We start from the raw sequence: 15731 nt of genomic DNA on the forward strand, positions 1-15731 counted from the left end.
ACTAAACACGTATGCTATCATCATAAAGGTTAGAATAGTCTTGTTTACCTCTCCTCCTAGAGCAGGAGAGGAGGAGACAGCAGGTAGTTGTGTGTGACTCCGCCTCCTCTGCTTTACCTGCTGCTGCTGCTGCTGCTGCTGCTGCTGCTGCTGCTGCCGTACTGCTTGTGTACATTTTTTTTCATATTACCATCATTTTTGTAAAGGTCATGTGTTGCGGCAGGGCGATTTACCTTTTGTGACACTGAATGCTTGGCTGCCGTCAGAATGGAGGCCTTGGGCAACATGTTTGATCAGGGCAACATCGCTCAAACACACGCTCAAACACACGCTCAAACACACGCTCAAACACACCCCCCCACACACACCCCCCCCCCACACACACACACACACACACACACACACACACACACACACACACACACACACACACACACACACACACACACACACACACACACACACACACACACACACACACACACACACACACACACACACACACACACACACACACACACACTAACAACACTGTGATGAGACTGCTTGTAACAAATGCACTAGTGCCGGGCCATTACTGCGTAATTATAGTAAAAGGTGAAGGGAGAGGGATCCCATCAGTGTTCTCAGAGGTCCCACCGGTGGGCTACTAAGGGATGGGACTGAGCATCAGGGAAAATAAGAGGGGGAGGAAAAGTGGTTGGGGAGGTAGTATCCAATTTCAGCCAAATTGGACTCCCACTATTATCTTTCATATATGTTGAAGCTCCATAATCTTTATCCATCTTTTATCTTTTGTTCTTTTAAAGCTGGCTGTGTTTATTAAAACATATTTACAACTCAAGAGCTATGAGTTCTGCCTCATTTGTAAAATTAAAAAAGCTATTTTTAAAGAAAGAAACGTGTTAGTATCCCTCAAGAAAGATATGAATGACCTACAATATTTATATCTTGACTTTCCCTGGTAACATGTTTTAGAAGGTTATACAATAAACTTTATTATCCATAATTCTAAGAGAGGACCAATTGCTCGTAAGTTAGCATCGTAGGCTACAGCTTTTCATTTCACACATACGGGATCATTACTGGTTCTAAATAAGGACAGCAGACATAGCCCGCCTACAAGAATTCCCTGTAATGCATTAACCCCACATCTATTCTATGTGGGTGCTGTTTCCTAGCTTCTCAAAGTTAGCGAAGAACAAAAGAGGAATATTCAGCACATAAGCGACTTTTTTTTCTTGTCCCTTCTGGTGTCTGAATAAGATTAGAATTGCATCTTTACAAAACAACACCTCACAACAAAAGAACAGCAGCAAGAAGGACCTCGTTGCTGTGCAAGAATGAATAAGTAGGAGTGCAATAACAGCCATGATCGTACAAAACAACACCTCACAACAAAAGAACAGCAGCAAGAAGGACCTCGTTGCTGTGCAAGAATGAATAAGTAGGAGTGCAATAACAGCCATGATCGTATGAGTGAGCGCCTTAACACTTGAGATCATTGTTAAAGGTGAGAGGGGACAAAGCTTGACATGCTGCAGCAGACATTGACGACAGAGACCCGATTACGTGGTCCTGATCAATAGCCAGGTCTAACGTCAGCCAACATTCCATGAACAGATGGGAGTTTCAAAAAGTGAGGGAATGCAATGCTTTTTCATTTGAAAAATATCTCCTGGGCATTCACACAGCTCACAAACACCTTTAACATTTGCATAGTAATGCTTTTGAAGCGTTCCCTGACCTAGGATTAGGGCCATGCGGTTGACCTTTTGCAACCACTTTCTAGACCAAATGGATGTTTGTACCAAATTTGAAGAAATTCCTTCAAGGCGTTCCTGAGCTAATCAACTGGTGATATGCTTGCCTTCTTCTGTGTGCTTGACGGGTGTCACGAATCAGTATTTACGTGACATCGGTTTATGTAAAAGAGAGCTTAAATAAACTCCAAATGGACATGAGAGAGCATGGAGCATGTCCTTGAAAGTCCTACAGTTTACACAGGGCTCCCCATCTGGGCTCGCAGCGAGACGTTAAGCAGACAGCTATCCCAGACAAGGTTTATAACACACGGTTCTGAAGCCTTTCCAATCAATTCAACTCACAAACAAAACAGGAGTCCGACAGTGAGCCAACAATGTGTGGCCGTTTTGCATTTTCAGCAGCTCCAGCCCAGTATCTGTCTCCAGTGTTGAGGAGATCCAGATGCTCCTGGGTCGGACATGACTCTGTCCCATCCGTGTACCCGGAGAAGTAAACGTAAACAATATGTTAAACAGGATTCGTGAGAGTTTTAAACTACAGCCATTTAAATCCAACGGGTGCTTCAAGGCACAGTTGCCATTTAAATCAACCTGCTCATGTTTCCCAATAGTCAAAACACTGACCTTGGAAGGCCGGCAGCTGCAAGACACAACACATGCAGATAAGACCCTAACAGGCCCATAAATTCTTGTGTGTTAATAAAGAAGGTGAGAGGTTAGCCATGGAGCGCCAAGGCAGACATAGTAGGGACACTCCTTATGTTTCCCTCATGCGTATAATTCTCTATAAGACATCAGCTTTGCAAACCCCTTTAGTGCATGTAGAATAGAGCCTCATTTGGTTCAGCTTTCATAGCATTATAGGAAATACGACTCCACACACAATGCCATCATATGCCTGTAATGGAAAGCTCCATCCTACAGGTGCGATGAAGATAAAGAGGGATGCTGCATTTGGTAACTGCAGTGCTCATTCAATCAGTTCATCATGTGCAAAATGTGTCGCGCCTCCTATGAAAAACAACCTCTCAAAACTCTCAGTAGATATAATCAGCCTCAATGTGCAGTCGAACACTTCCATCATTAGGAAAATGAGTAATCTCTCGCCATATCTCTGTACCGGCGAAAAAAGCTCGGCTTATTTAGTGTGAGCCCGCCCTGACAGTTTGACTAACGGGGAGCATTATCTTTAATCAGAACTCTTTGTGTTACTTCCCCTGCCTCCGCCATCTGCTGCGACTCATACATGTCTGTGTAGAACGGGCTGTGAGCATCTCCTAGTCTCTCTGACTGCTACCAAGGTGGCTTTGGGTGCAAAACACAATCATTAAATCGGGAGTAAAGTCTCTGAAACAGCCTCTTCAGGACCACAATGTAGACATATATAGATTCAAGGTAAAGGTTGGACCTTATACTTGTCGCACCAATCGACCCAGCCCAGCACATCACAGAGCCACACCAACATGTGCATCATTGAGTCAGCCACTGCTGCATTCAGGGTCTTGTGTGGATGTCAGCTGAATACAGTGGAAAATATAACAGATACCAGGAGCGCATCAGGCACACACCATCCCAAAAAGGGAAAGGAGTTGTCATATATCTGCACACAATATTAATGTATCCATCACTGTATGTAGTCATTTGAAATATTATATTGAACTAATTTACAAATGTATTTATTATTAGTTTTGTCATTGTTCAATTAATTTAAATCAATAATTGGCACACTTAATTGACATCTGTACTTATGTTGATCACTATGTCAATTAGGATTAAAGGCAACTAACTGTAATTCTAATCATGTAAGTGGCACACTGCAATAGCAATCATTGTTTTAGTCGAGCTAAGTGGTCGGCTCATTTCAGGGGTGTTTTTCACGCAAAAGACAGAATTGCAAGTAGTAGTTGATTATTTTTGGTGAGCAGTGAAAACATTTCAATGCTAAACAGGACCAAAGACATTAGCGTCAATGCTTTCTGTACTTGACAGTGTAACTAAGTAAATGTATCCTCTCTTCATACACCATTCCCCATGCTGTTGTTTGTTTAAATGTCACTGCAGACCCAGAATCTCTTTCTGATTCTAAATGAATGCAAACATTTGAATGGCTGAAAGAATGATCCAAAATTACAAAGGATATTTGTTTGTCATGACTCAACACAATCACATTTATGTGTTCGAGTGATTATTGGAGGGTTGCATTAGAATATAATAAAAACTGTAGATATTGATTGGGATTTGTACCTCGATGGTGCCTATCAGTGAATGCAACTATACACACAGATCTGTGACATGCAACACTGTCTCTTCTAAACTTAGATGACATTTGTCTTATTTTGTCTCACTTTGTTCCACTGAAGTCTTTATTTGTACGCTAGCTACATTACACAGACATTATTCTTATCTGAGTTTCAGTAGTAGGGCATTTCAATTCCAATATCTGAGCAGTAATGACTCATTACTGTCTGGATGTTCAGAGAAAGAAGAGTCTGAGCTGTGTCAATATTAAAAGAAAATTAAGCAAGTAAAGGAGCTAAGTGATCCACAACATATTCAAATTATGGAGATGCAATTCACTTTCTTCAGCTGAGCTACATTTCAAGCATGTGCTTGCTTGTAGCTGTTTTCCTTCTGACTAATGTTGCAACCTTTACCACAACCTTAGCTGGAAAGCACTTTGCTTACACATTTCCAACTCCTACAGACTATTGCAACAAGGCAAGTGATTCACCTACTTGTGTTAAAATCATATTCCACCATGGCTTGTACCAAACAGGCCCAGACAATTAACTCCCAATTCACTTGAAATAATGTGTCCTGGGGCATTGAGCAAGGTCAAATAGTATATTTCCTAAGGTGCAAAAACAAGTTATTTGTATTCCATGAATAACCTACTTCCCTTATAAGTGGTACCTTAATTAATCTCCATGTATCACCAAGCAAGACATTATCCGGTTTAATCAAAGTCCTGCTTCACAAAGCAGCATGACCAGGATGTTTGCGGGAAGAAAAAAGTCCCCACTAAAAGGGACCGCAGACCCTTTTAGAAATATCCCTGCCTACTGTATAAGCTGTAATAAGGAAATAATACATTCTCCATACCCCATTTCAGGGGTTATTGCAAACTACGTTCTGTAAATGGCATGTGCAAACGTTTGTTTATCTTAAATTGTATTTTTAGATGTATATAAGCTATAAAAACACCAGAGTTTCCTGTTATTTAACATCCACTATCATGCTGCATCTAAACTGAACCTGCTCCTTGCTTAGGGGCATCAGAGAGGTGTGGTGTGAGCAACTGTCTCCAGTGTAGAGCAGGATGCTGGTCAAAAAGAGCAAGTGTGCTAAGTAAACCACTAAATGAATGCAAAAAAAAGAAAATGAGTTAGCTTTCAACAAGCTCTAACACAGCTAGTATTCATATTTCTGAACATAAATGTTAATCTTTTGCTCTTAATAATGGTTTTTGGTACCATTCTCACGTTTATTTCTTTGCATGCTGCTGTGTGGAAGGCCAAAAGGCATTTCTACTGACTGACATCACCATTTCAAAGCCCTTTCCATCAGTGGGCCAATCCAATGAAAGTTACATGACATAAGCCACTAACATGTACAAGCTGGTAGTATGATTCCTGTAAATGATTGCTTGTTTCTTATCTTATCAACCGTGCAGAGACTAGATGTATCTTCATGCAGAAGAAACAGTGCAACAAACTAATAGTACTACACTTAGATTATGTTTCTTGTGTTACAAAAACAGCCGGCATTGGGAGGACATACTGTAACAGATCATATACTGTATCTATAATCATCAGTGAGCATTTTATACTGCTGTTAGTCAGGATATTATCAAACAACATGTTGTAGATGCCAACTATTTGTTTAGGGTCTCCCTCATACAACGCTCTGCTGGGCTGTAATCATGTGTATCAGCAGAGGGTTTCAAACAGGAATGGAATAATCCCAGAAGTTACTTTGGTCAGAGGTTTTTAACCCATGTAGTTGTAGAATGACTCATTTATTTTAATTTTAAGCACAGTTAAATAAAACCATCACTCATCTGATAGTGAACTTTCTGAGAAAAAAAGAACTATCTCTGCTGATGGTCAAAGAGAAAAATCAATGGGATCTAATTTCCTTCAGAACAGCAGATTTGTAAACTCTGATGTAAGCTGATAAAGTTTGTTAGATGAAAATACATTTATATACTCACAGACCAATTTAGTTTCTTTCCCTGTCATGGGGCCTCTGTCACAACACTTCCTGTAGGTACCATCCAGAGGAAGTCTGGCATCTGCTAGTGCTGCAATAATTAATTTTTGGGCAGAAAACACACACGCTAAACCAGAGTTCATGGCAAAGGACAGGATATTTTGACAAAGGTTCAAACAAGGCCACCCTGGGATTTTCACAATGAATGTGAAAGAATGGATGTCAAAAGGTGGAGTAAAGCATAATTGTGACAAACAACTTTGACTTTTATGCATTTATTTGTTATGAATGTCACCGCTGTTGATCTTCAGAAAACGTATTAGCAACACATTTGATAAGAGATCATAATTAAGCTCAATAAAAACTTTAATACATTCTCTGTTCCCTGCCTCTTAAACATGGAACAGGAGCAATTAAAATGTTTATAAGAGATCTTTAATGTTTAAAAAAAACAGTCAACAGATTAACCAACAATGAAAATGATCGAAGGCTTCAGCTTTATGACCATCACAAGGAATCTGTTAGCCGTACATATCCAACAATGATACACTAATCTGACTTTGATATCGCAGTCACATAGTGCCACCCCGGTTTTGTAGTTTATGGGCAAAGGCCCTGTCGAGGTCCCACAGATAAAGTGGAACAAGGAAAATGTCTGTGTGAGTGCTGGGTGTCTGTCAAAGCAGGAACTTGGAGGCGTTCTCCTTTGACCTCTGAGGGCAAGGACTTCCCAAAGCCCCTCTGCAAAACAACTGCAGACCCGGCAGCTGACAGTGGGACACACCATGTCCGCCTTAAAAACTCACCACCTCCCCCCCGCCTCTCTTCCTCTGTACCATCCGCAAGGGCAAGATGGTAAAGCCCGTAGAAACTGGCAGATCCAGAGAGCTGTAGCTGCAGCTATCACCTTGCCGATATGATCCATGTGGAATGTGGCAATGCTTTACTGTATGTGAACAGACACGTTTTGTGATGTTGGATACAACAACGGCAAATGGGAGGGTCTAGCCACTGATCCCGACCTGAGAACAGGAATTAATTTGTTTACAGAATGACACGCAGCATGTTGAGCAGGCAAATTACTATTCATATGTGCTTGATATTGTGCATATGTCGTCATTGGATGTCAGGTAAGGTTAAATGTGAGCATTCGTTTGTTTATAACAGGTCAAGTATTTCTGATCATTATATTGATCAAGCAGCGACTACAAATAAAATAGGAAATAGTTTGTTGGAGAAATTTTTAGGCATATGATCTGAATGCTGAGTGATGTGTAAAATAACCACGACAGAACTGTGTAAGAGGCATTAGGTAAGTGCTGGATTAGTCAGTTGTTTTCATGTTCCTTTTGCTTATTCTGGACATTGTTCAACAAAAGCAACCAGGCCACTCCCACCTGCCCATAAAACACGGCCCACCTCTGAAGCCTCCATCAGCCCCTGAGACGAGATAAACTTCAACCAAGTGAATCATTTAGCAGCACTGGGACATTAGAGCGCGACTGTTTTCCTTGTGAAGATGCAGAGTGTGTGAAAGGGGCTACACACGTCTGCTATGCCGTGTCACATGTTCAGGGGGGGCATGGAGAGTTTACACTCGTCTAGTGATGTTTGTCCAGCAAAGAGCTGATGTAGAAAGAGTGAGTCACTGCTGAGAGTTAATAGCTTTGGTAAATAAATTAGCAAACATTTAACCAAGACTAGTCATACTTGTTGTTACTAAGCATAGCATGTTTTCTCATGACTTCACCCACAGAGGCATTGAGGCTCCAACTGCCATAAGTGTTTTCTCGCTGATTTTGCATATCATTTGCATGCCTGACCTGTGGTGGTAGTACCAGTTTTGACTCTTCTAACCAGGCGTGGAATTCCATGCTGCATATCTGTGTGCCACATTTTTTAGAGACCAATGAGCAATTATTTCAACAACAACTATACTGATTAACAAACACAGGCCTCATCTGGCTTAGGGAGGACTTTTTTGGTAATACAAAAAAAGTGGTGGAATATTGACAGGGAAGAACTAAGAATTAAAACACACACAATTGTAGCAAATAATCTCCCAAAAGAGGCCCAATAGTATGAACTGGAGCATTTAACATTGGAGCTCTGAAACAATACACTCCTTACACCTCCTCAGCTCATTCCAATATAATGACCAATCAAACTTGCTACCAAGTACTCTGAGAAACACAACACACCTTCAGGCTGGAATGTCTGCGGGTATGTGAAAGTAGTATCTGAAAATATCCCTCTGCAATAGGACGTCAACTCTGTCAGATGACAGCAATACTGGTGAGTAAATGGCCCCGATTGTCCATAGCCTGACTTAAGTGGAAGGAATTTCAGATGGACAGATTATCGCATTCACATGTCTGCCTGTTCTGTACACTCCATCTCATGACACTGTTTTCTGGCTCAAACTGTGTTTGTGTGTGTGCAGTTGTTTGGTTATCGCTCAGGGTGAGAAGGGCTGAGAGCCTGCTCTCTTGCCTGAGGAAGGCCATTATTTTAGCACCAATATGCCTTGTGAGCATTTTCTCTCCTTGTTTATACAGTACTGCTATGAACCAGGCAAGTTTTTTCCTCTGTTCCTCTGCCGTTCCATACGGACCACGGTGGCCTCTGTGTAAACATTAGCCAGCTTTAAGTGGAAGACAATGAGGAAATGACAGGACAATGGGGGGGCTACATTTGAAGACATCCAAGGATGGATTTCCAGATGAAACGGAGAGATGACATCATGGCAAAATCAGCTAGTAGGAACATGGAGAGAGAGGCCTGGTAATGCAACACCATACATAAACAGTGGACAGCTGTATTTATAGGAGATTGTCTCATGGTTCTATCTGCCTGCATACATCCTATTATCTGATTTGTAGCCTTTCCTCTGCCCAGCACCCAGCAAGAGATGAGCAGCTTTGGCTTATGAAGCCTTATCAAGACACTCAAGAGCTGTGCAGTTATTACTATTGCTGTGACATTAGTCGACATTAGATGAAAACTGCACCTCCATGCTTGATTAGACATTACCTCATAATGATCAGACCAAGCCAAATGACAGTTTGTGTGTGTGTATATGTGTGTCTGATTTAGTCAAAATGATAGACAGCTGCCGGGTATTACACAGGCTTACTACCATGTTGTCACTGGACCTCACAGCAGGGGCTATAAAACCTGGCAACTGCATTTTCATGTTAACACACATTTCTAGATGATATTGGATTGAGGCTGTAGGCCTATTTCAGAAACCAGGATAACATGTTTTGCCTCCCATGGGTCACAAAAGAGAGGAGAGGTCCAGATGGTAGTGGGGTGCACCTGCTACAACTGGGCTCTACATATTGGAGTTTGACACCACTTGACTCTGATGCAGATATGAACAAAGCAGCAATTTGACTGAGAGGAAACTTGCACACTGCTGTTTCAGCTAAACCCATAAACATAGCAAAACTAAGTGAAAGTAGAGATCACTCACATATCTCCTCAGCTTTTTCTCCGGAGGTGACTTCCTAAGCCAGCCTTGGAAGATGATTTCACCGCCGCTCATATTTGCCAGGGTGTGCTGTCTCTTCTTGCTCTACAACTGCCGTCTGTCACTAGAACATGACGGCTCCTGATCGCTTGTCTGTTCAAAGTGCTGTCGGCGTTTGGCTCTCAGTGCTGGTGCAGTCCGCTCCCTCCATTTGATACAAATCAAAGTAGTGCTGTTCGGGGACGTTGCCAGTCGCTCCTGGTGGAACCGTGCGCAACGACCGCCCCGCAAAGCCACACTTGGGGGGGGGGGAGATAGAAAGGCGCAACTCGACTCTTGGGGATTTACGCACGGCCAGCTGACGAGGAGCCGCGGGGAAACTCAACTGATGCAGGGTGAGGAAGTATCGTAGAGTGTCTGCAGTTTGTTTTCCCAACTCATACCACGCCCACCGAGCCGAGAGAGGGATGGGCTGCGCTGGGATGAACAGGATGGAAGCACGGCCAGCCACAAAGTAGCTCCAAGATCCCAAAAGGAGTGTAAATAATTGAGGAACCGATTGATTTGTGATATACCATCTTTAAAGGTTCACCAAAAAGAAATGTTTGTTTTATTTCGAATACGGAAACGAATCTGATTGCACATTATTGCATCTAAAGTGTTTTGAATGCCTAACCAAATAATTAAGTATCAGTAACAGCTAACATATTGTAACGGTGATATGTGTTTGAAACAAAAGGTCAAGAGTCAGAAGCTGCTGTTATTGTCCGAGTAAATTATTTGATCCACTGGATGGCCTGGGGAAAAAGCACCATCTAGTGGAAATACTGTCAGTTGCTTTGGAAAAAAAACATTTATTTTTTTTGGAAGTTTATGCATGTATAAAAAAGGTACTTACATTTTACTTAACACTTCCCTGATGTGTGGTGAAAAATATACTTCATTAAGAATTTCTTATTGTTGGGAAATCATTTACAGTTGATTGAAATTAATTCCATATTAACACTCATTTAAAATACCAATGGTCATTGTTTTTATATTTCAGGAGCAGATACATTATAAATTAAATAAATAATGATATCTAAATACCAATAAACCAAGAAATAACTCTGACAAGCAAGTATAAGTTAAAATCATTTTTATTTGTCGTTAGGCAGACAACCAATCCTGTCATTAAAATCTCTACAAGGCTGAAAATGTTTCATAGAACACATGAATGGGAAAACCTAGGAAAGGGGATCACATCTTTGATGTTGTCAACACCGAGGATGCATAGCAAGTATCTCTCAAATCCCATTCCAAATCCACCATGAGGCACGGAGCCAAAACGCCTCAAATCCAGATACCTGCAAATAAATAAAATGTCATTACAGTTCTTTGGTGTGTATGAGTGTTTCTTTTAGAATGTTGTTGATATAAATGTGTTTTTTTTACCAGCGGTAGGTGTCTTCTAATCCAGCCCTGGAAAAAAATACACGTAGGGTTAATGTCAGATGTAATTTAGTTTTCATACAACGTGACATGGGTGGTGAGTCAGGAATAATAAAAAAACATATATAGATTATAGTGTCTTTAAGGGCTGTCGTTGTTGCACAAAAAATGCTTTACAGCCACTGCAGCACAGGCCAGCTTGCACTACTGGGATTATGCTTGATCTCAATTCAATTCAAATACATTTGATGCAACTATGCGAATATTGGGAATGCCATTGCCACGAGGCTTCTAATAAACCTGGAGTTCATGTACATACTGTTGGAGCCGAGCTCTCAGCAGATCCAGCCTCTCCTCCCTCAGCGAGCCCCCACAGAGCTCTCCAACTCCTGGCACAAGAAGGTCCACTGCAGCTGCCTGCACACAAACAGCAGTCAGCGCAGAAATGCAAATCACTGCGATAACCCAAGGGACAATACAAGGTTAGAACGGAGCGGTTAAATCATTGATTGGCTTTGTGTTTTTCACAGCAGAACTATTTCTTACTGTATGCTCAGGATGATCCTGGTTGTCTCTTGCATAAAAAGGCTTGAGGTCATAAGGATAATCAGTGACGAACACTGGAATGTTGCCGCAATGTTTCACCAGGTACTTCTCGTGTTCTGTCTGAAGGTCACAGCCCCACTGTGGAAAAGAAGAGCTAAGGTCAAAGAGGAGCTCAGTGGAATGATAGTATCAAATATACAGATGTAGATATGAAGGAGAAAATAATTATGTTGCGCTTACGTCTGTTGGGAAGGCAAAATTCTCAGAGCTGCGGTTTAGGATGTTGATAGCCTCACTGTAGGTAATCCTAAAAGTCGATTCAGATACTGTTGATTAAACGCCTTAGACTTCATTCTTTAGCTCATATAACTTCCTTGTTTAAAATAACAAAGACTTACGTAGGGAATCTGTTTTTCAGCATAGCTTCTAAAATGTCCTGTAATTGAGATTATAATACAGTGAGATGCAGTTGTGTCTGGTTGGTATAAGGAGCTAGGTTATGTAGCCAAGTTAAATAAGTGTCCTTCAGGACTCACCCTGTGTCCAGGAGTCACATGCTTGTGAAACAAATCCACATCCTCAGCGCAGTGAGCCAAGACATGCTCCGTGGCAGATCTGAACATGCCCTCCATGACCTGTGAGCGGGGCCGGTTTAATAATTAAAGCATTTCTGAATAACTGCGCATCAGGGCAACTTTAAAAGTCACAAAAGGCAAGTGTAAAGTTTAAACTTCAGCAGACGTAAATGTATGTGGTGTGACATAGGTTCACGTCATCCAAGATCCTCATGTTTAATGCATTAGCCAGTCTGTGACGACTATGATTCATAAAAAAGTCACGGGAAAGAGTAAAGGTTACTTCTCTCCTTCATAAAAGTGGTCCCCCCCCCTTTCAGATAAAATAAGATGACACATTATAAAACTTTTAGTTTATTTTTTATAACATGCTTAATTGAATAGAAAAAATGTGCTTTGAAGACCGTGATAGTGTACCTTGGTGAGATCCTCTAAGGACTGAGCGAAGGAGACCTCGGCCTCCACCATGTAAAACTCAGCCAGGTGCCGTCTGCTCTGGGAGTTCTCAGCCCGAAAAGTTGGCCCAAATGTGTAAACCTTAGAAAAAGCCCTGGAACAAATATGAGTGACATGGCATAATTAAAAAAGCTCTTCAGTGCTAAAGTGTATCTCTTACTTTCTGAGGTGGAACCGAACGTGCAAGCAGGTAGATGTGATCACCAGAAGATAAATCCATATAGTTGATCTCACCCTGACATCAGTTCCAAGTGAAGCTGACCAGACACAGTGAGGAAGGCTGGGACAGAGAAGAAGTGCTCTTCTTCTTCATAGTTTGTGCCTGAGGGCTAGGAATCAAATCAGAGGATTTTGATGTTTAAACAATATCATTAATACTTATGTTCACATCAGGGCTTTGATTCACAATTGCATACTGGAGGTGACAACACATATAATACATATATACACACGATATAAGACTAATAGGAGACACAGAAAGCTAAATTACAGACATGTTCATTTATTATTCATAAAATAATATTTCACACTCAAAATTACCATTTGAGTAAATATCAATTAAGGTCACTTTTAAATCTTGAATACATCTCACTACTTCCCCAAGCAAATGCATTTTCACAAAAGAATAATAAAGTAAAGTCATACTTGCACAAACGAGAAGCATGCTTGCACAAATGTAAGTGCTTTAAAAAATTCGGACTTTGAGAAAACACTCCTCATTTCTATAAATTGTGTAATAAGTGTTTTTATTCTTGCGAGAAAAAAAAAAAAAAAATGGTCACACAGGGTGAGGAATAGATACACACTTTTACTTTAAAAACATTTAAAAACACATCTAGTAGATAATAACCTCAATTTTGAAGAGCTCCCCTGCCCCTTCACAGTCATTTGAGGTGATGACTGGAGTGTGAATCTGCAAAAAGCCATTTTCCTGGAAAACAAAATATATACAAATAAACACAGACAGTCTCACTGCATTCTGTTACAAACTCATCCACTGATGGTCTCACCTTGAAATACGAGTGAACAGCTGTAGTGGCCTCACTTCGTATTCTCAACAGGGAGCTAAAGGCATTTGTTCTACACCTGAGATGAGGAAACTGTCGAATATACTCAAGGCTGTGTCGTTCTTTGATTTTGAATGGAAACTCCTGAAGCAAAAAGACAAAGCAACACAATGATGTTACATTTCCTTTACAATGAACACATAGTTATAACATAGATTAAGTTTAATTTCAAGCTAGCACATTAAGCCATGTGTTAAGAAAACGTACCAAAGGGTTGCATTCTCCTACGATATGGATTTGCTCTGCTTCCAGTTCAACTGGCTGTTTTTGGTTTGGGCTTTTCTTAAGAGTGCCGGTGACTTCAACAGCACTTCCAAATGTGAGCAACCTTTGTATTAGGAGAAGAAAATGGAAGATTATAACTGTATAACTGCACCCTATATACCTGAAACTACATTGTCAATGATTAAGTAAAGGAAGTAAAACTGAAGGGCTTACGGATAACTCAGCTCTGAACTGGCAACGACCTGCAGTGATTGCAAAGAGCTTCCATCGTTCACATGCAGGAAGAGATGTGACTTCTGAGCTCTAACAGATCGAACCCATCCCTACAAGTAAAACAAATAAAGAATAAACAGTGCATTCTGGTAATACAGAAGAAAAAAATTAATTAAGTTCATAAACCCTAATATTGGTTATTTCATATTTGTACCCTAATATTTCTCAACTTAATGTCAACTAGATGTATATAATGTGATATCAATATGCAGTTATACTAGAAGTGTCCTTTTTCATAGTTGAGACACTAGCTAGAATTCCAGTGAATTATTTAAAAGCATATATTTGACTGGACGGTTGTTTAGCAAGTAGGCATATAAAGTATATACATGCAGTTTTTTAGTACGTGTAGTTATGTGTATCCTTGAATTATTAGCAAATAAAACTGCAAGCTTTTTAAGTTATTGAAAGGATTAGGCTATTGTATAACTATTTTAACACACAATATTGGGCGCATGAGATATTGCTTTTTTCTTTCTTTCATATTAAATTATATTTTAGGAGAAAAAAAAGCATCAGCCCTATGTGCTTAAACACTTATTTTAGTATTATGTATCTAACAAAAAAATTACCAGAGGAGCAACATTTGGTATTTGAACCCGCACACACATGCAGTGTAAAAACTGTGTTTTATATGGAGGACATTTTGAATAACGCAAAGTCTTTCCCACATTTAAAAAAATTCTAACTTTGACTCCATATCCTTTCACCAAGTATATCAATAACATAACACTTAAGAACAATCACAATAAATGCTGTGATATGTTCTGTAATAAACATTTGCGAGAAATTGCTTAGTAAATAAATGTAACCAAATAATATAAAGAACATTAAGGTTTATTATAAGGTAATATGTATTACATTCAGTGAAAATTCATGATAATAAAGTCAAGTCAGTTTGGGTAAACTGCATGCTACTGGAGGATAATTGTTAGCACAGATTAGCAGAACATATCGTGTGATGAAAGCATGCGTGAATATTACCTGTACTTTGACATTAGCTCCCAACTCAGCACCTGAAACTGCTTCGGACACCCTTAGTGTTGCTGGTGTTTTCTTACAATAACTTCGAATATTTAACAATATTCCCCGAGATACTGAGGTGGTTGTGGCAACAGAAAGCGTTTTAGCTGCAGCTTGTAACATCGTAACAAGCGCTGCACTTTGACGCGAGCATCCGCTAAAAGCACAACATGTTGCGACAACTTAAAGGTTAAAAAAACATCAATTTTAACGGTATTTTTAAACGTTTTTCTAACACTTGACTTTCACGTTGTGTCACTTGTGTTGAGACACACTTCCTGTTTGGGTCTTCTTCTTCTTCTTCTTCTTCTTTGCTTTAACGGCGAATCACTTCCACTTGGAGCATATATCGCCACCTACTGTTGATTTATTTGTTCATGTTAAATCCTTGTCCTCAGACCAGTGTTTTTGAGAAACTTGAAGATCAGCTTGTTTACTTCATCTCTTGAGTTACTTGCGAATATTGCCTTGAAATCCATGTCCTTGATGTTAAGTTGTTCCAGTGCAGTTTTCAGAATGAGTCTTTGCCTTGTATATTCCGGGCAGCTAAAATTGAATACGGACACAGACATTATGTATTGTCTCTGATTGTTGGCAACCATCACAATTGCCAGTTGGATGTTTTCCAATCAGATTTAGTGATGAGTTTAATCCCCCTATTTGGGTCTTTCACCATTCGTTT

General features: G+C 40.3%; 2 protein-coding genes across 3 annotated transcripts in view; both read right to left on the reverse strand.

The window, feature by feature from the left end:
• The window catches only part of gab2 (GRB2-associated binding protein 2), a 41026-nt gene extending 31123 nt beyond the window's left edge, over window positions 1-9903 (reverse strand). Inside the window, exon 1 of one of the 2 annotated variants that reach the window (XM_079677291.1) lies at window positions 9457-9903. In XM_079677291.1, coding sequence (XP_079533417.1) covers window positions 9457-9528 — 72 coding nt within the window. In that variant the 5' untranslated portion in view covers window positions 9529-9903. The remainder of the gene's footprint in view (window positions 1-9456) is intronic. The other variant, XM_079677290.1, reaches the window with a different exon arrangement.
• A 671-nt stretch (window positions 9904-10574) lies between these two features.
• Window positions 10575-15355, reverse strand: nars2 (asparaginyl-tRNA synthetase 2, mitochondrial). The gene is made up of 14 exons (XM_079677419.1): window positions 15011-15355; window positions 13967-14076; window positions 13736-13856; window positions 13472-13612; window positions 13312-13392; window positions 12696-12790; window positions 12423-12555; window positions 11967-12065; window positions 11829-11866; window positions 11671-11737; window positions 11431-11568; window positions 11204-11301; window positions 10888-10914; window positions 10575-10799 (listed from the first exon to the last, which is right to left on the reverse strand). Exons 1-14 carry the CDS (start codon window positions 15170-15172, stop codon window positions 10655-10657), a joined length of 1455 nt encoding a protein of 484 aa, XP_079533545.1. The 5' UTR covers window positions 15173-15355; the 3' UTR covers window positions 10575-10654.
• Window positions 15356-15731: the final 376 nt, after the last annotated feature.

This window comes from Notothenia rossii, assembly GCF_949606895.1.
Source record: "Notothenia rossii genome assembly, chromosome: 4".
In the NCBI taxonomy this organism is placed as follows: Eukaryota; Metazoa; Chordata; class Actinopteri; order Perciformes; family Nototheniidae; genus Notothenia; species Notothenia rossii.